The sequence below is a fragment of the Solanum pennellii genome, chromosome 3 (assembly GCF_001406875.1).
Source record: "Solanum pennellii chromosome 3, SPENNV200".
NCBI lineage: Eukaryota > Viridiplantae > Streptophyta > Magnoliopsida > Solanales > Solanaceae > Solanum > Solanum pennellii.
In genome coordinates this window covers 54,414,361-54,440,584 of record NC_028639.1, presented here as the reverse complement: position 1 = coordinate 54,440,584, position 26,224 = coordinate 54,414,361, and the positions used below count along the sequence as shown (strand labels likewise).

Below are 26,224 nucleotides of genomic sequence, written 5' to 3'. Positions count from 1 at the left end.
ATTTCAATTATAAATTTGAAATATAATTCTTTTTTGGGCAGAGAAAGGTATATATACTTTTAGCTAAATTTTATATTTAAGAAATTTATAAATAATACAAATTCATAATTTTATATTTATGAATAAAAATTTTAAATCATAAATTTCTATTTTAAATTAATCTATAAAAAATGCACAAGTTAACTAAGCATATGGGATGATAACGAATTTCACATTATCAATGGAATTACTTTTTTAAAAAATTAAAATAAATAAATCTGTTTAGAATGCAAACATGCCAAGCAGCTGGTTTAAAATAGGCATGGTTCATGATGCACATAACATTGTTTTTTGATTTCATGTGTCAATTAAAAATTTTCCGGACTACATAAAGCCAAACCATTGCAGCAACACAGCAGCATGAAAGAATCTTGATAACTATTATAAAAAGCTGAAGGCATGAGGTGTAGACAGTAATGTAGCATACAAGCATCAGCTGAATTAATACCTCGCAAGTTGGACATCTCAAGCTCAATATTTGATTGATTAATATTAAGTGATTCCACATTTGCATCACATTGTCTGATGCATAGGCCATATCTGCAATATCATCCCCAAGTTTCTGTCGAGAAACGCACTCAAGTTTAGTGACAGTATACATAGCAATAAATGCAGCAATGAGAGATAGAGAACAAGCCAAAAAAATTGGTAAAGAGGAGCCACACAGGGATTGATATTATTGTGTTTAGAAAGAAAAAACTACTCACAAGTGCATCCCCGAATTGTTTGAAAGGCACAGGCAACATATATATAAAGTGAAAAATGAAATATTAGTATGACTTCCTTGTAAGCTTGATAATTGTACATTTCTATAGCATCAAGTATCAATACACTTATCCTTTACCAATCAAAATATAATAGTAGGACTTTTAGGATTCTAGCTACCGCGATAGTACCACGCGCCAAAGCGTAAGCCTGTTCCAGCTAGTTTTTGGGCAACTTTACTCGTGATTTAGAGACAATTCATACATTTTATACCGAATTTTGAGCACTTTTTGGTGGCCACTGCACTATTTTCGACTGATATAAGTTTTTCAATTTCACTTTTGCCAAAGGATATACACAAATATTTGGGTTGGATTAGAACGATAATTTCTCATCCCAGGCTAAAATAGCATATATCTTCCTTTTTCTATCTATGGTTGTCATTCGTCATTGGCCTCTTCATTAGTTGGACATTAATGATGCTTTACCACATTATTTTATTAGCCGGGGGGGTCAGTATCATAAGTATCCTTGTATGTCGATTGTGCAGGTCACTCTAAAGTCTAAGGGTTGCAGTCTTCTTGAGCTACATTTTGGGAGTTCAATAAGTAATTCCAGAGCGGAGTTCGGCATGACTCGTGGTGAAGTTGATCACTCAGTGTTTTATCAATATATTGCATCTAATCTGTGTTTTTATTTGGTGGTCCAAGTTGACGTTATCGTTATCACCGGCAATGATTAGGATAATATCACTAATTTGAAGTAAAATCTCTTTCAGTATTTTCAAACTAAAGACCTCAGGGGACTGAAGTATTTTATAGGTATTGAGGTTGCTCAGTCCAAATTAAAAATTATTATGTGGCATTGCATGTGTGCCTTGGACATTCTTGAGGAGACAAGAATGATGCAATGTAGAACTATTGAAGCTCCTATGGATCCGAATGCTGATATATTGCCACGACAGGGGGAGCCATTCCGTGATTTTTGAAGGTAAAGATGGCTAGTGGGAAGTTGAATTATAGTGACTAGAGCTGACATCCTTTTCTTGTGAGTAAACAAGATAGTTTATGACTTCCCTCTAATAATCATTGGATACAGTTTTTTGTATTTTGTGATATATAAAGTGAGTTTCAGGTATATGACTACTCTTTGATGATCGTGACCATAAGCATATCATTTGATATATAGACGTTGATTGGGCAAGATCACCCTCTGATAGACGTTCCAGGTTTGGATATTGTGTTTTAGTAGGAGGTACTTTGGTATCCTTTAAGTGTAAGATGCAAAGTGTGGTTGCTCAATCAAGTACAGAGGAGTACCATATCGAGCAATGGTTGCAACAACTTGTGAGCTAGTTTGAATTAATCAGTTGTTTAGAGAATTAAAATGACCAAATAGAATTTGAGGGTCGATATACCCCTGGTGAGAAAGGAATTTGAGGATTTTATAACAAACCTTTCTGTTAAAGAAAAAGCATTTCACGATTTCACCTCACCACCCGTTTTTGCTTTGTAAAACTTCCATTTTTACTAGATCCTAACATTCTCCTTCCTCATAAAAATCTCTAACTAAAACCCTAGATTCTCAGATACCATAAACTAACAGCTAAAGGGCATCTAATTGACGAAGAATTCTATCAGAGAACATGCACTTCTTTATTGTCCATTAGCATTAATTAAAGTATTTTTATGATTTATATATCTTATCCTGAAACTTGATTGAAAGAACGAGCAATTTCAATTTAGCAGAAAACTCATTCAGTTGACTAAACAATTGAAGGTAAAACAGAGGGGGCAAAAGAGGGAAAGGAGAACATGCACCTTCTCATTGTCTATGGACATTCTTTGTTGTTCGTCTTCCATCGTTGAATTACCGGAGATTTCAAGAAGAGCGAGACTGCGCCGTTGAGGGGAAGAACAATTTTGACAGCAAAGTGAATATAGGGTTATTTGGTGTGAAGGCGTCTTGGCATTTGTTTGGTTCATAGAATCTCAATTCTCAAGTAACTCACACTTGACAAGTGTACAATTTTTTCAATGTTTTTGCTAAAAAACAATAAAATAAGATAAAAGTAATTTTATCTACACTAAAAGTATAGTCAAGTATTTATTCACATAAAAAATACTTTAAATTTAGTGATACAGGTAACAAAAATTGTTTTCAATAAAATAATTGTATGTATATATAATATATTGGACAAATAATATAGACTCGCGTATAAGTAATGTATATCTATATATTAGATATTATACAATAAAATATATATTGTACATTGATTTTTATTCCATCTCAACCTCTCAATGTATTGATTCGTTTAATATGTCATTCATTTTTGCGGCAAATCCAACTCATGAATTTTTTTGTTAATTATGCAAGACATGAAAAGTTTTAAATCATGATTTGGCAAAAATTTTTAGAAATATTTTTCATGATAATTAGTAATTTGTGTATATTTCATTGATAGACATTCATTATTTCAAGAAGCTAGCTATCACTAAATAAGTAAAACTATCATTGTTTTTACCTGTTCTGTACTGCACAACAAGAGTTGAGTTCTATTGATTAATTTATTGACAAATTCTTTATAGCCACCTAGATGATCCGTGGAATTTTTTACTAGGTGGCTATAAAGAATTTGTCAATAAATTAATCCATAGAACTCAACTCTTGTTGTGCAGTACAGAACAGGTAAAAACAATGATAGTTTTACTTATTTAGTGATAGCTAGCTTCTTGAAATAATGAATGTCTATCAATGAAATATACACAAATTACTAATTATCATGAAAAATATTTCTAAAAATTTTTGCCAAATCATGATTTAAAACTTTTCATGTCTTGCATAATTAACAAAAAAATTCATGAGTTGGATTTGCCGCAAAAATGAATGACATATTAAACGAATCAATACATTGAGAGGTTGAGATGGAATAAAAATCAATGTACAATATATATTTTATTGTATAATATCTAATATATAGATATACATTACTTATACGCGAGTCTATATTATTTGTCCAATATATTATATATACATACAATTATTTTATTGAAAACAATTTTTGTACCTGTATCACTAACTTTTAAGTATTTTTCATGTGAATAAATACTTGACTATACTTTTAGTGTAGATAAAATTACTTTTATCTTATATTATTATTTTTTAGCAAAAACATTGAAAAAATTGTACACTTGTCAAGTGTGAGTTACTTGAGAATTGAGATTCTATGAACCAAACAAATGCCAAAACGCCTTCACACCAAATAACCCTATATTCACTTTGCTGTCAAAACTGTTGTTTTCCATTCTTCCCCTCAAAGGCGCCAGTCTCACTTTTCTAGAAATCTCCGGCGATTCAACGATGGACGGCGAACAACGGAAAATGTCAATGGACAATGAAAAGGTGCAGGTTCTCCCTATCCTTCTTTTGTTCCCTCTGTTTTACCTTCAATGGTTTAGTGAATTAAATGACTTTTCTACTCAATTGAAGATGCTCATTCTGTCACTAGAGTTCCAGGATAACAGATATAAACATAAAAATATTTAATTAATGCTAATGGGCATCGATAAAGCCGTCATGCATGTGCTCTGATACAATTCTTCGTCAACTTCGATGTTCCTTTGGCTACTAGTTTATAGTATCAGAGAATGTAAGGTCTTAGTTAAAGATTTTTATGATATCCAACTGTATCAATATATATCATGATTAGGGAGGAAGTAGGATGTTAGAATTTAGTGGAAATGAAAATTTTACAAAGAAAGAAAAAGGTGGGTAAAACCGTGAAATGCTTTTTATTTAATGCAACCGTCTGTCATAAAATCGACCAGTTCCTTTCTCACCAGGGATATATCGATTTTTCCAAGTTTTAGTGCTCTAATCCAAACTAGCTCACGAGTTGCTACAACCATTGCTCGATAATATATTTCTGACCTATCACAATATAATTGGTTTAAGACCAATCAAGGTTTATTGGGTTTGGTATGATTCCTTTATACATTTATTTTTGGGGCTTAGCTAAAATTAAAAAAAAGTAGATATTTTCAAAGAGGTCTGAGCCAAATAGGAGTTATTCTAGCTGTACCATCTATTGCGCCATGTAACTTGTATACTTTTTTGTGTGAACATAGACGCACAAAAGTTATTAAATTTTTGCACAGTTATTTTTTCAAGAAGATTTGCTAGGTGTATTGAAGAGGACAAGAAACAGGAAAATACAAACTCACCTTAAATTTCATGGTATATTTGTCATGTGTAATATATTGGTCATAACTGCATTCTGTAATATATTGGTCATAATTGCATTCGGATGAAATAGCTCTGCCGCCTGAATTTAACTTCATCTCTATCTCTGTCTGCGGCTTGAATGGTATACGATTGCAGAATCTATCACGGCATGCAACACTGAAAACCTCTGGAAAACAAGAACCAGCCCTTCCAAATATACACATTTGGACAAAATCAAACATAACTTTGACAAGAATGAGCAAGACTTACATATAAACAGGTGAATGAAAAAGTCAGTCACATTTTGTTGATTTAATGCAGGTGACTAATTACTTTCTCGTTCCTTCTGATATCTCCTTATAATTTCAAGCTTAAGAATTGTAATACATAACATCAAAAGTATCCCAAGTGTATATAACAATCTTATGACTCGGCGATGGAAATCTTTTCATTTTGCACAACTTATATAAGAAGTTACTTTAGACTTGAGAGCGCCACCTTACAACGTGTGTACTCTTCCCATCACTTACAAGTTCCCAACTAGTAGGCTCAGACAATGCTTTCACGCGCACTTCCTTTACAGAAATTGTACAACTTTCTATCTGAAAAGAAGAGATCCAACCGCAAGGAAAATCAAGTGAAATACATTATTCCGTATATGGAGATCTGCAGATCATATAACTTACAAGAGAAAATCGAAATAGATAAATGCCTGCTGTCTGAAAAGGTTTTGGTGACTTCTTCTTCAGGGGGAACATATATAGACCATGAAATCCTTTAAGCGATGAAGGATTCAATTGCCCAGAGTAAATATGTTGTTCTTCCTCATCTGCTTTAAATTTGATCTCTAGAGTCATCGCAAAATTTTCTTTCATGATGTATTTCTGATCCAAATTTTTGGATGCAGTAGCAGAAGTAAAAGAAGCTGGACAAACAACTGCAGTAATCTCCTCTGGAGGTTCATGTCCAGCATCAACATCCTGAGGTAGCGCCTGCAATTGCAACCAAATGAAGCTATTCGATAAAAACATATTAATGTGGTACAATCTAAGATTATACACAGCTGAAATCTGATCAATTTCGAAGATATTAGAAGTATTAAGCACAGAAAACTTGGAACGAAATGGAGAAATATGTTCCACTTGATACACACACACAACAATTTCTACCAGGCCGAATTAAATGAAACCATGTAGGCCTGTTCACGTTCATTTTGATAAGTGAAATGACTAAATTATCTGACTTGGATCCCGATTAAGTGGATGTAGTAAACGAATCTACAGAGTATGATATTCAAGGTTATAGTGGGTGATTCTTAGATAGATTGGACAACTGTGGATTATGCTGGGGGCAATAAAGGACGTTTTGTTCAGTGGGACATTCTATTAGCTTTCTTATATACAGGAGTACTATTAAACAAGTGGTTAGAAAAAGCAAGCTGCTTTATTAACTAACCCCCTCAATGACCAATTCCAGACATTGCTCGGCGTCCAATATATCAATTGATGATGGTGTGGTTTTCTCTTGGTGTTTCAAAATTTGGTTCTCCCATACTGTATTATCAACAGATAAGCACTCAAAAGATGACGTTAATTCTTCAGAAAAGATAGATATGTAGAGAGAGAGAGACACACACATAATAAGAGCAACAGAGATGACCTCATTGCTATATTGTTGTGGGATATCATTTCAACAGTGCACAACAAACCATAAGTCATGACCATTCTCTTTATTTGAAGGCTTGTTGCCAAAGTTCCTTAATGCAATGATGAAAAGATGGTGATGTGCTAAGTCAGTCTGGGAAAATACATACAGAAGATTTCATTAGATTAAATAATACCTATGGTTGTCCGCAAGGTTGTCCTAGATATGTAGAAGTAGGTGAACGAGCAACAATACGGAATGCACGTCGTTGAGTATGAACTTAAAATTTTTGGTGGTGTAAAAAAAATCAGACAAAAGATGATTGGCATTAGAAATTTTTTGACTTCCTAAGGAACTATATTACTTGCATATTTAGAATTTCCACATAGTTAGTTCCTGCCTTGATATATAGACATGTATATAAATCTTTTCATTTTGCATTCCAAGAAATGTGTTTCTATAAGTACACGTGCTGACGTGCAATTAAATCCTCGGTCAAGTCGTCAGAATGCATTTAAGAAAGTTGACTTGTACCTTTGACAGTGTTGGGTTGAAACCAGCATCGGTCTCTACAAGCAGAATATTGCTCAGTGATGCTTGGAAAAATGACAAAGCAATTGCTTATTCATTAATAAGAGAGCACTTGTTTTGTACAAATGGTTTTATACCTATGAAGCATTTTACTCTAAAGCAGCATCTCTTCAGGACTTCAGCCCTATCACTTTTTCTTAGCTTTGGTTCCATAAAAGGAAGCCAAGACTGAAAGAAATAAAGCAGAAAATATAGTTGACATTTTTTAAGCTTGAGGGAATAATAAAAATAAGGAGAAAAAGTTAAAGATTGGGCAACAAGACAAAGGCGAGTAGTTCATATAGAATAACAATATACACGTAAATTACAGGCACGCATGTTCTTTCTTTCAAAGTTTGGAGGTATATTATCATTAAGGTATTCTTTGGCAGACTGTGTAGTGATGGAATACAAAACTGGTTAATTATAATTTGTAAACTATGAATAACAGAAAGATTCTGATCTTACCCAACGAGCATCTGGAAGTAGACGACCCAACCGACGAACAGAAACATGGCTGAAAGTTTCAAAATTCTCGGTAATTCCATACCCATCTGCCTCTAGCTTTTCCAATATCACCTCAATACACTCTTTACCCTGCAATTAAAAGCATGCAACATCCTTCGAAATGTTTCAAGAGCAGACTCTTCTTTTTCTTATAAAGTGTAGTACGACATCAAAAAGAAATTTCAAGGTTCAATGACACATAACAGAACTATACGATATAGTTTTATCTGCACCACCGGAAAATAAACACACCTCAGGCGAGCGTGTGCTTCGAAGGAGGATTTTGTTCCTGAGAAAATTGATCTCAGACTATATAATGCATAGACTACGATAACAGGATTTGAGAAAAATACTTGGCAGGTGTTTGTGGTGACAAATGATGCACATGTTACCTGAACATACTTTCAAACCACTGCTATCCTTTACATGAAAGCTAAGTTGCATTACAAACTCTGGACCATTGCAGGACAGTAAGTTTGTGGTTGCCACCTCTCCACCTTCAATTTCTGCTAAATTAGTGCCATTGACCTCGTAGTTCATCTTCCAAGGGGTCTCTAACATTTCCATCAGTCTAAATGAAAGAAAATATAAACATAAGAAGAATAAGATAAAGAGATAGAACTGATACTAGCAAAGGAAGCAAATGATAAGAAGAGAGTAATATTAAACACATCCATTGAGGAACTCGATGTGATGAATTATAGGAAAAAGAAGCTCCACGTTAATTTTAAAGATAAGACAGTTCGATGCAATCAGGCTCAGGAAGTAACATGCTGACTTTTCATCTAAAAAAGCGAAGATCATGTATGTAATAGGTATACTAAAGTCCAAGGGGAGATTTAAGATGATTCTCAACAAATAGCAATCAATCGTCTGATACTGATTGGTATCTCCTGGTTTTCCTCCAAAAATATAAATGAGTTCCTGAAGTGTGTGGCGTCTGTTTGCCTTTATAAAGACATCAACTGCAGGGATTAATAAAATTAATCAACTGCAGGGATTACTAAAATTATCCCTGAGTTATAAAAACATATAGACACTATACCTGCGAAATTTTAGTAGCTCTATTGGTTGGCTATCTAAACTTTCACATTGTTGGCTAGCAAGAGAAAGTATCTATTAGGATATCAATCATATCAAGCTAAATGTTAGGATGGGAATTGAACTCAAAATTGACTTCATAGGAAGTCAGTGCAAAAATCTACTGTATAGGAAGATGATACTAAAGAACTTCAATAATCAAAAGATCAGCAAGAGTACAGAAGAATATTTTACTTTAGTGAAGCTACCATCAACTGAGTCTCGTAGTTCATCTTCCAAGGTGTCTCTAATATTTCCATCAGTCTAAATGAAAGAAAATATAAACGTAAGAATAATAAGATAAAGAGATAGAACTTATACTAGCAAAGAAGCAAATGGTAAGAAGAGAGTAATATTAAACAATGATGAGTGCCCTCCAAGTTTGTTGAGACGAAGAACAGCGGAGCAATGAATCTGTCTCAAGATGTAACACGTATACTTTCTTACACTCCTTTGTCTTTTATGAAACAGAGGCTCTTCTACAGAAAAGGCAGCATGAAAACAAGTAAGTCCTTGTTTAATTTTTTGTCTAAAATGAAGTCATTCTAAACTTCAGCAGGACATACGTGCCTAAATGCATAGATGCAATAGGCCCTTCATAACCAAACATACCAAAGTAAGGTTGTAAAAGCAACCACCATATAAGCAAATGTCAGCCAAGAGCATAAAGGAACTGTTAGATATAGAAACAAAAATATTGTTGGATTCCCAGTTTGCTGGTTGGATGAATTAAGAATTACATTATATAAGGTAAAAGCAGCCGTCGTTTCTATTAAGAAACAAGGAGCATCTGTAGAGAAAAGAGACTAAAAAGGAAGATAGAATTAGTATGTCGGTAAGTTTTCAAGGATATATCGAGAGACATAGTTATATATCCATTTAAATACTTGTAATCATCTTGCTGCCTTTTTCTTTCTCCCTATAAAAGAGTATTAATATATGTCTTTCTATTATTGATAGCTAGTGACTATGAATTCAGTGTTTGCCTCCTATAGGTAAACTTCCAATAGACTAGTGTTTTCTATGGGTTAATTTCACCACCTTCAAATTGACATATAAATTTCCAGAGAATTTCTCACAGCTATTGTAATATAAGATATACAATGAACACAATTGCAAAGTAAACTAATATCAAAGTGGCATTTGAAAAGGTATCTACTGATAACTCATTAGCAGATGACTCGTAATAACACCAAGGAACTTCATGTAGAGGCTGATCTTCGATAGAAATAACTAGAAACTCTAATAAATATATCTTAACTAATATAGCCTAAGCAGCGATTGTCATTATGTGATTTTCCAAAACTGATGCAATTTTTTGTATAAATACCCGTCCTATTGATCAAGTGAAAGCCAGTCTTGAAAAACAAAGAATTTGAAGACACTTATACCTAATGGTAAAAAATGAACATATTTATTGATTATTCAAGGTTTTCTGAATCCAATTCAAAATTAATATTATCTCCTGTTACTTTATTCATTTATGTTCAAAACATCCATGAGATAACAAACATGATACTTCACAGTGCCAACTTGCAGGGGAATGACAAGACAAAATCAAACATGAGTTCATTGATATGTAACTACTTGTCTCTAAGTTCAGGCTGGAACAGTTTCTAGCATAGAAATTTCAAAACTCAACAAAAGCCACAAAAAATAAATATCTAGGGCTGCATATTTGAAATGTATTTCTAATAAAGATCTTTTGACCACAGATTAAAAAGCAAACTGTTTATTGGAATGATTGTCATTAAGCTCATATCCATAACCAGTTGTGTCCCCTCAATTCACGACAAGTTCTTTCAAAACAAAATGACAAGCATCATAACAAATATACCCAACATGAACTTTGTTAGAATAGGAATAAGTATTTCTTACTTAGAATAAGAATAAGAATAGGAAAAAGAATAGGAATTCTAGTTGGAAAAGGTTTCAAATGTAGTGTCTATAAATAGGGTCTTCATGTAACAATTTAGATACACAATTCAATAATATTTTCTCCAATATTTCTCACATGGTATCAGAGCAGGATCTTCTCACCCGATGTTGGGGCCCCCAAAATCAAATTGCCCACACACCAGATGCTAAACACTGGGTGTGAGGCGGGGTGTTAAAGAATGACAAAAATCTCACATCTGTGGTTAATGAGATGAGTGGACTCCTTATAAGGCTTGGGCAATCCTCCTCCCTTTGCGCTAGCTTTTGGGGTGTGAGTTAGGCCTAAAACCTCAAGTTTTACCTGTTCCAACCTTTGAGGGATCTACAGTTAGGTCTACATCTCCAGTTGTAGTGCTACCACTATTAACTTATCATCGCCGTCCACGTCCTACCCTAGTCCCAGATGATGCATGTCATGCGCCAGATCCTGCTCCTACTGCGGACTTGATTCTACCTAGCCCACCGCTTGCACTTCAAAAAGGTATACGATCTACTCGAAATACTAACCCGCATTATACCTTTTTAAGTTATCATCGTCTATCATCACCCCATTATGCCTTTGTGTCGTCTTTGTCCTTTGTTTCCATTCCTAAGACCACAGGTGAAACACTTTCTCATTCTGGATGGAGGCAAGCTATGGTTGATGAAATGTCTGCTTTACATAAGAGTGGTACTTGGGAGCTTGTCTCCCTTCCTACAGGTAAATCTACTGTTGATTGTCGTTGGATTTATGCAGTCAAAATTGGTCCAGATGGTCAGGTTGATCGACTTAAGGCTCGCCTTGTCGCCAAAGGGTATACTTAGATATTTGGGCTAGATTATAGTGACACTTTCGCTCCTGTGGCTAAAATAGCATTCGTTCATCTTTTTCTATCTATGGTTGTCGTTCGTCATTGACCTCTTTATCAGTTGGACATAAAGAATGCTTTTCTGCAAGGTGATCTTGAGGAAGAAGTCTATATGGAGCAACCACCTGGTTTTGTTGCTCAGGGGGAGTCTAGTAGCCTTGTATTTTGATTGCGTGGGTCACTCTTTGGTCTGAAACAGTCTCGTCGAGCTTCGTTTGGGAAGTTCAGCACAGTAATTCAGGAGTTTGGCATGAATCGTAGTGGAGATGATCACTCTGTGTTTTATCGACATTCTACACCAGGTCGATTTATCTATTTGGTTGTTTATGTTGATGATATTGTTATCACCGGTAATGATCAAGATGGTATCATCGATTTAAAGAACCATCTTTTTAAGCACTTTCAGACTAAAGACCTTGGCAGATTGAAGTATTTTCTAGGTATTAAGGTTGCTCAGTCTAGATCAGGCATTGTTTTCTCTCAACGCAAGTATGCCTTAGACATACTTGAGGAGACAGGAATGATGGGATGTAGACCTATAAACACTCCGATAGATCCGAATGTTAAACTTCTTCCGGGACAGGGGGAGCCACTTAGTAATCCGGAAAGGTATAGACAACTTGCTGGAAAGTTGAATTATCTCACAGTGACTAGACCAGAAGTCTCTTTTCTCGTGAGTGTTGTAAGTCAGTTTATGACTTCCCCTTGTGATAGTCATTGGGAAGCAGTTGTTCGTATTCTTCGATATATAAAGTCAGCCCCCGGCAAAGGACTACTCTTTGAGGATCAAGGTCACGAGCATAATCACCCTCATATAGACGTTCAACATTCGGATATTGTGTTTTAGTTGGAGGTAATTTGGTGTCGTGTAATAGTAAGAAACAAAACGTAGTTGCTCGATCTAGTGCAGAATCAGAATATCGAGCAATGACAACAGCAACTTGTGAGTTAGTTTGGCTCAAACAGTTACAGGGAGAATTAAAATTTGGCAAAATTGATCAGATGGAACTTGTGTGTGATAATCAAGCGGCTCTTCATATCGCATCAAATCTAGTGTTTCATGAAAGGACTAAGCACATTGAGATTGACTGTCACTTTGTCAGAGAAAAGATACTCTCAAGAGATATTGTTATAAAATTTGTGAAGTCAAATGATCAGCTTGCAGATATGTTCACCAAGTCTTTCACATGTCCTCGTATTAATTACATTTGTAACAAGCTAGGTGCATATGATTTGTATGCACCATCTTGAGGGGGAGTGTTAGAATAGGAATAAGTATTTCTTACTTAGAATAGAAATTAGAATGGGAATAAGAATAGGAATTCTAGTTGGAAAAGGTTTCCAATGTAGTGTCTATAAATAGGGTCTTCATGTAACAATTTAGATACGCAATTCAATAATATTTTCTCCAATATTTCTCACAAACTTCCTTTTTCTATTAAGTGCAGATGGACCTAACATAATGCAAATAGGAGAAACAAAAACAGGCCTGACTTTTCTGAAGTTATTATTAAAAGTACGACATATGGAAGCAAAACAATCTACCAATATATGAACGATATCATAAGGCATCATAAGCAATGATCTGAAAAAGTCGAAGAAGAGAGAAATTGAGGCCATTCAGAGGAATAGTTGTTCATCCATATAACAAAGAACTTGAACCATCCAAGACATGAAATTAGACAAATTTCTAGTATTTTGGTGCTAACCTCAAGAGGAAACACTTTTGCAACCCATAATGTAGCTCTTAAGTTCTCTGGGGCTTAATAATTTAGATAACTAACAAGATCACAGTTATAACAGAGAAAAGAAATTACCATTTCACTATGGAGTTTTAAGCACTTCCATCCATTCAAAGGCCTCTGTCAAATATTGTAATCCTGCTCTTAGTTAGCTTTAGACTGCAAAATAAGAGAAATAGTGCACAGTTTTAGGGGAGTATGAAACACGAGAAACAGCCATAGGTGCCAGCCGATATAACACATTATTACACAAGTGAAAGCAGGTAAAAAGAAAGAGAATTAGGACCAATTACCAAACAAGAGCAATAACAGGATAACCAATCTTACTAAGTTGTAGGATTACAAATAACTAGAATAGCCAAGCTAAGCAACTGCTGTCAACAGCAGGTCAAACAAATAAATGTGAGTACATGCAGAACACTATAAGAATATATTTAACTAAAGAGAGACAAAACAGAGGTAACAAATAAATGAAAGAAGAGAAAAAGAAATGAAGAAAAAGAAGAAGAAATCTGGAAAGAGAAAGAAAGAAGGAAGAAGAGGGAGAAACAAATTTTAAAAGAGATTTTTAAATAATGAAATTTAAAAAGAGAGGGAAACTTTTCAAACATCTTGAAATTATAAATTGAGTTCATTTTCAATATTTTAAAAAGTTTAGAAATTTAAATATTACATTTTAGATCCCAATTATGTTAATCACTAATTAAAAAAGTTTGACTTGGTCAATTTATTTATTCTTATCACCAACTTTAATTTCAACATTTTTTGTCATGTATCCCTCAATTTACTCCTTTTACTCAACCTACCACCACATAACAAAAACAAATACTAGTCTAATGAGTAAATTATTGAAATTACGATATTATCCCTTCTGATTAATTTTATTTATCCACTATTTTAAATATATATTTATTTTGTTTCATTTATTACTTTTATAATATCAAGAGAAAATATATATCTTATCTTTTTTTAAAAAAACTTCATGTCGTGGAGAACTTAAAAAAATACTTTTCGGATACCTAAATAGAAAGAGCAAATAAGATAAGACATAACGGCGTGCACAAATAGCTTTTATGACAAAAATCTAGTGACTTCTTATTTATTGTTGAAACTACTATATTTAACCCTTTCGGTTAATTTTATATTTTCACTATTATAAATATATATTGATTTATTTCATTTATTACTTTTATAATATCAAGAAAAGATAAAATATTTTGTCTTTTAAAAAAAACATAATTTCGTTGAAAACATAAAAAAACGCTTCCCGAATACCTAAATAAAAAAAGTTGATAAGATAATGCATAAAACACGTGCAACAATAGCAATTTATGAGTGAAATTTTGTGACTTCTTATTTATTGTTGAAATTACTATATTACCCCTTTCGTTTAATTTTATTTTTCACTATTTTATATATATTTATTTATTTCTTTTATTACTTTTATAATATCAAAAAAAGATAAAAAAAAATTTCTTTTTTAAAAAAAGTCATGTCGTTGAAAATGTGAAAAAATGTTTCTCAGATACGTAAATAGAAAAAGCTAATCAGATAAGGCATAAAACGTGTAAACCAAGATCGTTTTTTGAGTAAAATTATGTGACTTCTTATTTATTATTGAAATTACTGTATTACCCCATCAGGTTAATTTTATTTTTCCACTATTTTAAATATTTATTTATTTATTACTTTTATAATATCAAGAAAAAATAAATATTTTATCTTTTAAAAAACATCACGTCATTGAAAACTTAAAAAACACTTCTCGAATACCTAAATAGAAAGAGCAGATAAGATAAGACATAAAATGTGTGCACCGCAGTTATTTATGAGCAAAATTCGGTGACTTCTTATTTTTTATTGAAATTACTATATTACCACTTTCGTATAATTTTATTTTTCCATTATTTTAAAAATATATTTATTTATTTCATTTATTACTTTTATAATATCAAGAAAATGTAACTATTTTATATTTTTTAAAAACGTCATGTCATTAAAAACACGAAAATAATACTTTTCGGATACACAAGTAGAAAGAGCTGATAAGATAAGGCATAAAACGCGTGCACCCGTAGAGTTTTATGAGTAAAATTTGGTGACTCTTATTTTATTGTTAAAATTACTATATTACCTTTAATTTTATTTTCCCACTATTTTAAATATGTATGTATTACTTTTATAAGATCAAGAAAAGATAAACATTTTATCTTTTAAAAAAAGGTCATGCATTGAAAACGTGAAAAAAAAGGTTTCTGGATACCTAAATAGTAAGAAATGATGAGCTAAGACTTAAAACACGTGAATCAACGGCGTTTTATGAATAAAATTTTGCAACTTCTTAAGTTATTGTTGAAATTACTATATTAACCTTTCTGTTTAATTTTATTTTCCCACTATTTTAAATATATATTTATTAATTTCATTTATTACTTCTATAGTATCAAGAAAAGATAAATATTTTATCTTTTAAAAAAAGTCATTTCGTTGAAAACGTGAAAAATACTTCTCGGATATCTAAATAGAAAGAGTTGATAAGATAAGACATAATACGTGTGCACTCACTCTTCCCCTCAAAGGCGCCAGTCTCACTCTTCTGGATATCTCCGGAGATTCAACGATGAATGGGTAACAACGGAAAATGTCTATGGACAATGAGAAGGTGCACGTTCTCCCTATCCCTCTATTGTCCCCTCTGTATTACCTTCGATTGTTTAGTGAATTAATGACTTTTCTACTCAATTGAAGATGCTCATTCTATCACTAGAGTTTCACGATAAGAGATACAAAACCAAAAAAATACTTAATTAATGCTAATGGGCATCGATAAAGCCATCATGCATGAGCTCTGATACAATTCTTCATCAATTTCGATGTTCCTTTGGCTGCTAATTTATGGTAGCAGAGAATCTACGGTCTTAGTTAGAGATTTTTATGATATTCAACTGTATCAATATACATCATGATAAGGGAGGAAGTGGATGTTAGGATCTAGTGGAAAAGAAAATTTTACAAAGAAAGAGCGGCGTGGATAAAACATTGAAATGCTTTTTATTTAATGCAACAGTCTGTCATAAAATCGACCAATCCCTTTCTCACCAGGGGTACATCGATTTCTCCAAATTTTAGTGCTCTAATCGAAACTAGCTCACGAGTTGCTATAACCATTGCTCGATGGTGTATTTCTGACCTATCACAATATAACTGGTCTAAGACCAATCAAGGTGTTATTGGGTATGGTATGGTTCCTTTATACATTTATTGTTGGGGCTTAGCTAAAATTAAAAAATATAGATATTTTCAAAGAGATCTGAGCCAAATACGAGTTATTCTAGTTGTACCATCTATTGTGGTATGTAACTTGTATAGTTTTGTATGTGCACATAGACACACAAAAGTTTTTAAATTTTATACCTCGAGTCACGCGGATTAGTTAATGCCCCTTTATTTGTGTTGGTGCCTTGGTGCATGCCAATTGATTTTTGCCAAAATCTACAGGATGCAGCGGGATATGCTGCAATGGTCCTGGAATAACTGTGAATAGAGGGAAAATAAATAAGAAATAACAGAATGTTATGTATCTCAAATAATGGACAACAAGATAGTATTAACTACCTGCACATGGAATAGTTACTGCCTTGATATATAGACATGCATATAAATATTCTCATTTTGCATTCCGGAAATGCGTTTCTGTATATACACGTGCTGACGTGCAATTAAATCCTCAGTCAAGTCGTCAGAAATTTTGGAAAGCTATCTTGTACCTTTGACGGTGTTGGGTTGAAACCAGCATCGGTCTTTGCAAGCAGAATATTGCTCAGTGATGCTTGGAGAAAAGAAGCAATTGCTTATTCATTAATAAGAGAGCACTTGTTTTGTACAAATGGTTTTATACCTATGAAGCATTTTACTCTAAAGCAGCATCTCTTCAGGACTTCAGCCCTATCACTTTTTCTTGGCTTTGGTTCCATAAAAAGAAACAAAACAGAGAATAACACAATATACACGTAAATTACAGGCACACATGTTCCTTCTTTCAAATTTTGGACATATATTATCATGAAGGTATTATTTGGCAGACTGTAGTGATGGAATACAAGACTGGTAAATTATAATTTGTAAACTATGAATAACAGAAAGATTCTGATCTTACCCAACGAGCATCTGGAAGCAGACGACCCGACCAACGGACAGTTTCAAAATTCTCGGTAATTCCATACCCATCTGCCTCTAGCTTTTCCAATATCACCTCAATACTCTCTCTACCCTGCAATTAAAAGCATGCAACATCCTTCAAAATGTTTCAAGAGCAGGTACAACATCAAAAAGAAATTTCAATGACACATAACAGAACTGTACAATATAGTTTTACCTGCACCACCGGAAAATAAACACACCTCAGGTGAGCATGTGCTCCGGAGGAGGATTTTGTTCCTGAGAAAATTGGTCTCAGACTATATAATGCATAGACTACGATAACAGGATTTGATAAAAATACTTGGCAGGTGTTTGTCCTGACAAATGATACACATGTTACCTGAACAAACTTTCAATCACTGCTATCCTTTACGTGAAAGCTAAGTTGCATTAAAAACTCTGGACCATTGCAGGACAGTAACCTCTCCACCTTCAATTTCCGCTAAATTAGTGTCATTGACCTGTGAATTTGCATAAGCGGAAAGAAAGAGATTATCTACTAAAACAATTATTGGCAAAGGGTACTATGATTGAGATTTCCCCAAAAATATTAGAATTTGCTTATTTTTTGGTGATAAGAAAACAAATAATTCATAAGTTATAACAGATATTTAAATAGTAGCTGAAAATTCTCACACAAATGATCGTTTTCCTATTTATATGATCAGTAAAGCTTATATCTGAGAATGCATGAAAAAGGACCAGGAATTGAACAGCAAGGGCAACTCTTATTGAAATGCATTAAATATTAAAAAAGAAAACGACTAGGAAATGCCACATCTGCTTAGACAGAGTTGAATTTCTAACCAGAAAAAGCTCTTTAACAAATTAGGTATTGATTTCCTTTCCTTTTTAGAACATGCATCACACAGTTATTTAAACACATCCATTTGAGGAACTCGATGTGATGAATTATAGGAAAAAGAGGCTCCACATTAATTTTAAAGATGAGACATAGTTCGATGCAATCAGGCTTAGGTATACTAAAAAAGCTAGGATCATGTAAGTAATAGGTATACTAAAGTCCAAGCGGAGATTTAAGATGATTCTCAACAAATAGCAATCAATCATCTGATACTTATTGGTATCTCCTGAGTTTCCACCAAAAATATAAAGGAGTTCCTAAAGTGTACAGAAGTGTCTGGCGTCTGTTTGCCTTTATAAAGACATCAACTGCACGAATTAGTAAAATTATCCCCGAGTTATAACAACATATAGACACTGTACCTGGGAAATTTTAGTAGCCCTTTTGGTTGGCTATCTAAACTTTCACATTGTTGGTGAGAGTACGATTCCCACCCTGGTGTCTCCTCTCCCCAATTTTCCCGTCCCCTACCCCTTTTTAAAAATAAAATAAATATAGATACTATACCTGAAATTCAATAGGCATCACAGTTTTTCCTGTTTTTGATACTTCATCACACTGCCCAAAGAAATAATAATGAATAAGATACAAAAGGGTAGATGGCACAGGATAAATCATGTAAAGACAGAGATTATCATCACATCATCAATCACCACATGCACCAGACTGTGGTACCATCATCAGCTACAATGTTTGTTGATCCACAAACCATTTTATGTGACCTTCCAGCTCTCTAATGATTGTCATCTAACTAAAATAATAGTTATCACAATGACTATTGACATTAAATTCTGGAAATGAATTCTCAAAGTTTGAACAATAACAACTACTATTATTCCTCAGTGCCAATCAGTTGGGGAGAGACCAAAGTTTGACAAGGTCAAGTAAATTCGATACCTGCAAAGTTCATATACTAACAATAGGAAATTTGTAGTAGCATACACTCAGCAAAATCCAAAAAGAGAAAAGAAGTGTGAACTGTGTAATACAGAAAGGCCTGTTCTAAGGGGTATTACAATAGCTGGAGTACAAATGGAATAGGTAATAAGCAAAAGAAACGGAAAATGATGCTTGAAGCAACAAGTTATAATTTCAAAATCACAATACCCGGACCCCCACATGGATAATAGTACTCAGTTCATATATATACACACACACAATGTTACACTCCTTTGTTTTTGATGAAACAGAGGCTCTTCTACAGAAAAGGCAGAGCATGAAAAGAAGTAAGTCCTTGTTTTTTTGTCTAAAATGAAGTCATTCTAAACTTTAGCAAGACATACGTGCCTAAATGCATAGATGCAATAGGCCCTCCATAACCAAACATACCAAAGGAAGGCTGTAAAAGCAACGATCATATAAGCAAATGTCAGCCAAGAGGATAAAGGAACTGCTAGATATAGAAACCAAAATATTGTTGGATTCCCAGTTTGTAGGTTGGATGAATTAAGAATCACATAATATAAGGTAAAAGCAGCCGTGGTTTCTATTAAGAGACAAGGAGCATCTGTAGAGAAAATAGACTAAAAAAGAAGGTAGAATTAGTATGTCGGTAAGTTTTCAAGGATATATATATCGAGAGTCATAGTTATATATTCCATTTAAATGCTTGTAATCATCTTGTTGCCTTTTTCTTTCTCCCTATAAAAGAGTATTAATTTATGTCTTTCTATTATTGGTGGCTAGTGACTATGAATTCAGTGTTTGCCTCCAATAGGTAAACTTTCAATATACTAGTGTTTTCTATGAGTTAATTTCACCACTTTCAAATTGACATATAAATTTCCAGAGAATCTCTCACAGCTATTGTAATATAAGATTTACAATGAACACAATTGCAAAGTAAACTAATATCAAAGTGGCATTTGAAAAAAGGTATCTACTGATAACTCATTAGCACATGACTCGTAATAACACCAAGGAACTTCAAGTAGAGGCTGCTCTCCGTTGGAAATAACTAGAAACTCGTAGTTCGTTGATCATTCAAGGTTTTCTGAATCCAATTCAAAATTGATATAATCTCCTGTTACTTTATTCATTTTTGTTCAAAACATTCATGAGATAACATACAGGATACTTCACAGTGCCCAAATTGCAGGGGAATGACAAGACAAAATCAAACATGAGTTCATTGATATGTAACTACTTGTCTCTAAGTTCAGGCTGGGAGGGCTTCTAGCATAGAGATTTCAAAACTCAACCAAAAGCCACAGAAAATAAATATGTAGGGCTGCATATTTGAAATGTATTTCTAATAAATATCTTTGACCACAGATAAGCAAATTGTGTATTGGAATGATGCAACAACCTTTAAGTCTGGAGATTTGATTTTCCTCCTATGCCTCTGTCTCTCGATGATCTATGAATGGAAGCTCCCATTTTTACCCCTGAAACAGATACAGAAAAACGTAATTGAAAACCACGAAAGTGCAGTAAAATACTTTGCCAAGATGGTTTTAAGATAGAAATAAAGAGAGAATTGAATAGTTGCACTAACTCTTCAGATATATTTATCAGATTTGCAGCCAATACAAACTTGGATACACGGTAGAGAAGTGTTACAATTTCTTTTGATATCCTTTTTTTCCAAAAACAAAAAAGAAAGATTGTAATTAAGCTCATACCTATAACCAGTTCTTTCAAAACAAAATGATAAGGATCATAACAAACATACCCAACATGATAGACCTTACACAATGCAAATAGCAGAAACCAAAACAGGCCTGATTTTGTTAAAACAAAAACAGGCCTGATTTTGTTAAAACCCTAGATAGTACCAACTATATAAATTTTATATTACTACTATATAGAATAGCAATAAGAAGGACGACCAATAACATTTTAGTAATTTTAACATTATTTAAGGACAAAATAATAATTGTGTGATTTATGGTCAAAATAAAAAATCTAGAATAATCCATACATGTCTTAATTTTTGTTTTGGGCTCATAAGGATATTATTGTATTACTACTATACAAAAGAGTCCGGAGAAGGACGACCAATGACATTTTAGTAATTTTAACATCATTTAATGGCAAAATAGTAATTGTGTAATTTATGGTCAAAATGAAAAATCTAGAATAATCCATACATGTCTTAATTTTTGTTTTGGGCTCATAAGAATATTATTGTAATTTTGTTAAAATGAAGAGTTTCTATTTAATTAAACAAACAATAATGAATGTTAAGCTTGTTTTTACATATTTTTGAAAGAAAATTTTGAACTAATTAAAGTAAAATGTGTTTGAATAGTTATATTTTTCTATTTATTTTTATATTAATATATTTTATTTTTTCTATATATATATATATATATATATATATATTATATAGAAGAGTGAATGGAAGGGCGACTAGGGGCAAAAATGTAATTTATTCTAACTAAAATCTATAAAGAAAGATAATAAATAGTTGTAGAAATCTCTTTCTTTATATAAAGTGAATAATGATCAAGGGTAAAAATGTAATTTCACGCTAACAAAAATCTAGCTAGAATGATAACAAGAAAATTAAATAGTTGTAGAAACATCTTAAGTTATTGTTATTACTTCACTATCTTTTCTTTTATGAGTTATTGTGATATCTATTTTGTTATTAATCTATTTTACTATTACTTTTATTTTAATTCTTAATATTTTTCTATTAATTATGCTTATCAAAAAATGCCTACTTTTTACATAAAAATTTATCATGAATTAATTATTTTCATCTTTATTTTGGCTCTAATTAATATACTTGAAAATAAATAAGTGTGATAAAAATTAATAATATATATTAGATTGAAATTAAAGAAAAAAAGATGTTAAAAAGTAATTTTACAAATAAAAATGAATAGAATGATATACTTGTATTAAAGACGACTAAGAATTAAAATGTAATTTTATTCTAACAAAAATCTATCAAGAATAAATAATCCTAGAAACATCTTTCTATATATGAAGTGAATGATGATCAAAGGTTAAAAAAATGTAACTTCATACAAACAAAAATCTGCCAATAACAAAAAAATTAAAATGGTTCTAAAAATATCTTTAATTATTATTATTAGTATTACCTCATTTTTGGTATTTCTCTATTTTTTATGAATTATTATGATATTTATTCATTATATGAAAGTAAATAAATTATGATCACGATTAGCTCTTAATAATTCTATATCAAATATAATATTAGATGAAATCAGTCAAAAATAAAACTAAAATTTATATGTATATTTAAATTTTGTGTATTAAAATATTTTTAAATTTTGTGATCTTAAATATGTGATATAAACAAAAATTAAAATTCAGAAGTTATTTTCTTTTTGAGATGAAATAAAAAAATAAGTTCGTATAAATTGAAAAGGAGGGATCATATATTAAAAATAAAATATATTTGTGTTTATTATTAGAATGAGCTTTCATATATTTTTTTAAAAATATTCTTTTGATTTCCTTCTATTAATTTGTGCATATATATGGAGTTTTAAAGATTTGAATATTTTAATATAAATATATAATGATTTGAAAACTTTAATTCTTCGTTTTAATTTTTAATTTGTTGCATATTTTAAAATTACATAAAAAAGAAGCTTAAAATATCAATGTAACAATTCAAGATATTTTTAGAAAAACATAATTAAAAACTGTAATGAAATTCGGTTGATTCCTTTATTTTTATCTAAACAAAAGAAAATTGCATATATTGTTTGAAAATGACGTAAGAACTAAAAAGTACTATAAATCACTAGTAAAATGACAAGTAAAAGTATGTGAGAATCATATAAGAAATTCTATTGACTTTCCTAAAATCACTTGTATCATATAAAATGAAACAGATGGAATAACATATATTATTTAAAAATGACATAAAAGGTAAATACATTAACAATTTAAAATATTTTGCAAAAAAACACATAAAAAAATTAGTTCATTTTTTCAATTTTTATTCATGTCACATAATTTGGAAGAAAATAATTAGGAAAAATTACATGAATTAATACATTTTTAAAAATAATTACTGATTTTAGCGATACTTTTTGTTTATTACCATATATAGCAATATTGTGATAAATATGTAATATCTATTAAAAGTGAATTATGTATGCAATATATTTGAATTATAATTGTTTTTGAAATATTTCATGTTTGTTTGGTAAAAAATTGTCACATTGTATTATAAGTGTATTAAAATGAGTGGTAAATGCATTATCCATCATTAAAACTTGTATTATATGTGAATAATATATTGTTTTTTGTAATATGTATTAAACTTGTATTATAAATGAACAATGCAAATAGCAAAAACAAAAACAGGATTGATTTTGTTAAAACCCTAGATTATACCAACTATATAAATTTTATATATTATATTATATTATATAGAAGAGTGAAGTGGTAGGACGACCAACGATAAAAATGTAATTTTATACTAACAAAAATCTATTAAGAAAGATAGCAAAAAAATAAATAATTCTAGAAAGATCTCTTTGTATATGAAGTTAATGATGGTCAACAGTAAAAATGTAATTCATATTAACAAAAATCTACCAAGAATAATAACAAGAAACTAAATAGTTCTAGAAACATCTTTGGTTAATGTTATTTCTATCAACTCATTTTGTTATCACTTCACGTTTTTTATGAGTTACTGTGATATCTATTCATTACTCTATTTAACTATTACTTTGATTAATTCCTAGTATTTTTATATTCTTATGCTTACTAAAAATGTCTACTTTAACATAAAAATTTATTACTTAAAAATATAGTTAATTATTTTCATCTTTATTTTGACTCTAATTAATAAATGGTAGGACGACCAACGATAAAAATGTAATTTTATACTAACAAAAATCTATTAAGAAAGATAGCAAAAAAAATAAATAATTCTAGAAAGATTCTTTGTATATGAAGTTAATGATGATCAACGGTAAAAATGTAATTCATATTAACAAAAATCTACCAAGAATAATAACAAGAAACTAAATAGTTCTAGAAACATCTTTGGTTAATGTTATTTCTATCAACTCATTTTGTTATCACTTCACGTTTTTTATGAGTTACTGTGATATCTATTCATTACTCTATTTAACTATTACTTTGATTAATTCCTAGTATTTTTATATTCTTATGCTTACTAAAAATGTCTACTTTAACATAAAAATTTATTACTTAAAAATATAGTTAATTATTTTCATCTTTATTTTGACTCTAATTAATAAATGGTAGGACGACCAACGATAAAAATGTAATTTTATACTAACAAAAATCTATTAAGAAAGATAGCAAAAAAAATAAATAATTCTAGAAAGATTCTTTGTATATGAAGTTAATGATGATCAACGGTAAAAATGTAATTCATATTAACAAAAATCTACCAAGAATAATAACAAGAAACTAAATAGTTCTAGAAACATCTTTGGTTAATGTTATTTCTATCAACTCATTTTGTTATCACTTCACGTTTTTTATGAGTTACTGTGATATCTATTCATTACTCTATTTAACTATTACTTTGATTAATTCCTAGTATTTTTATATTCTTATGCTTACTAAAAATGTCTACTTTAACATAAAAATTTATTACTTAAAAATATAGTTAATTATTTTCATCTTTATTTTGACTCTAATTAATATACCTGAAAAGAAACAAGTATGATAAAATTAATAATATATATTAGATTGAAATTAAAGAATAAATAAATTTTAATTTTAATATTTTTAAAATATATATTTTAAAAGATGTTAAAAAGTAACTTTACAAATAAAATAAATAGGATGATATATTTGTATTTAAAGTAAACTAAAAATGTTTATTAGATTATAAAGGTGTAGTTCTTCATTAAAATATATAATCATATTTGTACTTTACTTGATTTCAAACATATTAATCTAAATATGTGAATTGATATAAGTTTGATTTAAAAGATTGAGGACGATCTAGGGTAATATGATTATTTCATATATTATTTCATTTTTAAAATTGTAAGTTTTATTTTTAAATTTCATTAGAATAATGTTTAAGTGGTAAATTTCCTCCACAAGTTACATGACTATTCTAAAACTATATATTGTAAAAATTTTCTAGAGAATATAAGAATAATTTATTGAAAAACATATATTCATTTATTATTTTTTATTTTATCATAGATAAATCAGTTTTAAGCAAGTTATATAAATTATTGTATTAACTACCTCATGTTAAATTACTGCAGTATATATTATATCAACTGTTGCTGGTATTTATAAATCCTCTTTACTTGAGATAAAACATTTATTCATTATGTTTATTAATTACTTTAGAAAAAAACTTTGTTTACTATATAAAATTATTTTCCTAATTTTAATAAATATTAAGACAGAAGGTCATGATTATTTTTATCCTTTTATTACTTTGTAAAGAATAAGATGATTCATTATAATTTTCATCAGGCATGTCATTATTTTTAATAAATATTATGTTTTATTGTTATTCCCTATCATGTTTACTTGAAAATATTATAATAATTTTCCTTTTAAAAACCTAATAAAATTTCTCTTATAAGGTTGTAATATTGGGCCCGTAAACGGGCCTTTCATTATCTAGTATTAAAATATTTTTGGACCAAATTTTCAAATATATAATATTTTTCTTAAATACCTAATTATAAAAGGAAAAATTACATAAATTAATACATTTTAAAAAATAATTACTGATTTTAGCGATACTTTTTGTTTATTAACATTTATAGTAATGCTTTGTTAAATCTGTAATATGTATTAAAAGTGAATTATGTATGCAATATATATGAATTATAATTGTTTTTTGAAAAATATCATGTTTGTTTGGTAAAAAATTGTCACATTGTATTATAAGTGTATTAAAATGTGTGATAAATGTA

General features: G+C 30.8%; 1 protein-coding gene and 1 long non-coding RNA gene across 2 annotated transcripts; both read right to left on the bottom strand.

Annotated features, from left to right (window-relative positions):
* Window positions 1-5,118: 5,118 nt before the first annotated feature.
* LOC107013466 (structural maintenance of chromosomes flexible hinge domain-containing protein GMI1-like) lies at window positions 5,119-7,314 on the bottom strand. Its single transcript, XM_027915499.1, has 4 exons — window positions 7,281-7,314; window positions 5,655-5,960; window positions 5,499-5,570; window positions 5,119-5,175 (listed from the first exon to the last, which is right to left on the bottom strand). Exons 2-4 carry the CDS (start codon window positions 5,841-5,843, stop codon window positions 5,131-5,133), a joined length of 306 nt encoding a protein of 101 aa, XP_027771300.1. The 5' UTR covers window positions 5,844-5,960; window positions 7,281-7,314; the 3' UTR covers window positions 5,119-5,130.
* A 10,522-nt stretch (window positions 7,315-17,836) lies between these two features.
* LOC107014629 lies at window positions 17,837-21,175 on the bottom strand. Its single transcript, XR_001456258.2, has 5 exons — window positions 21,037-21,175; window positions 20,860-20,940; window positions 20,671-20,749; window positions 18,870-18,920; window positions 17,837-17,958 (listed from the first exon to the last, which is right to left on the bottom strand). It is a non-coding gene; the product is annotated as an uncharacterized LOC107014629 (long non-coding RNA).
* Window positions 21,176-26,224: the final 5,049 nt, after the last annotated feature.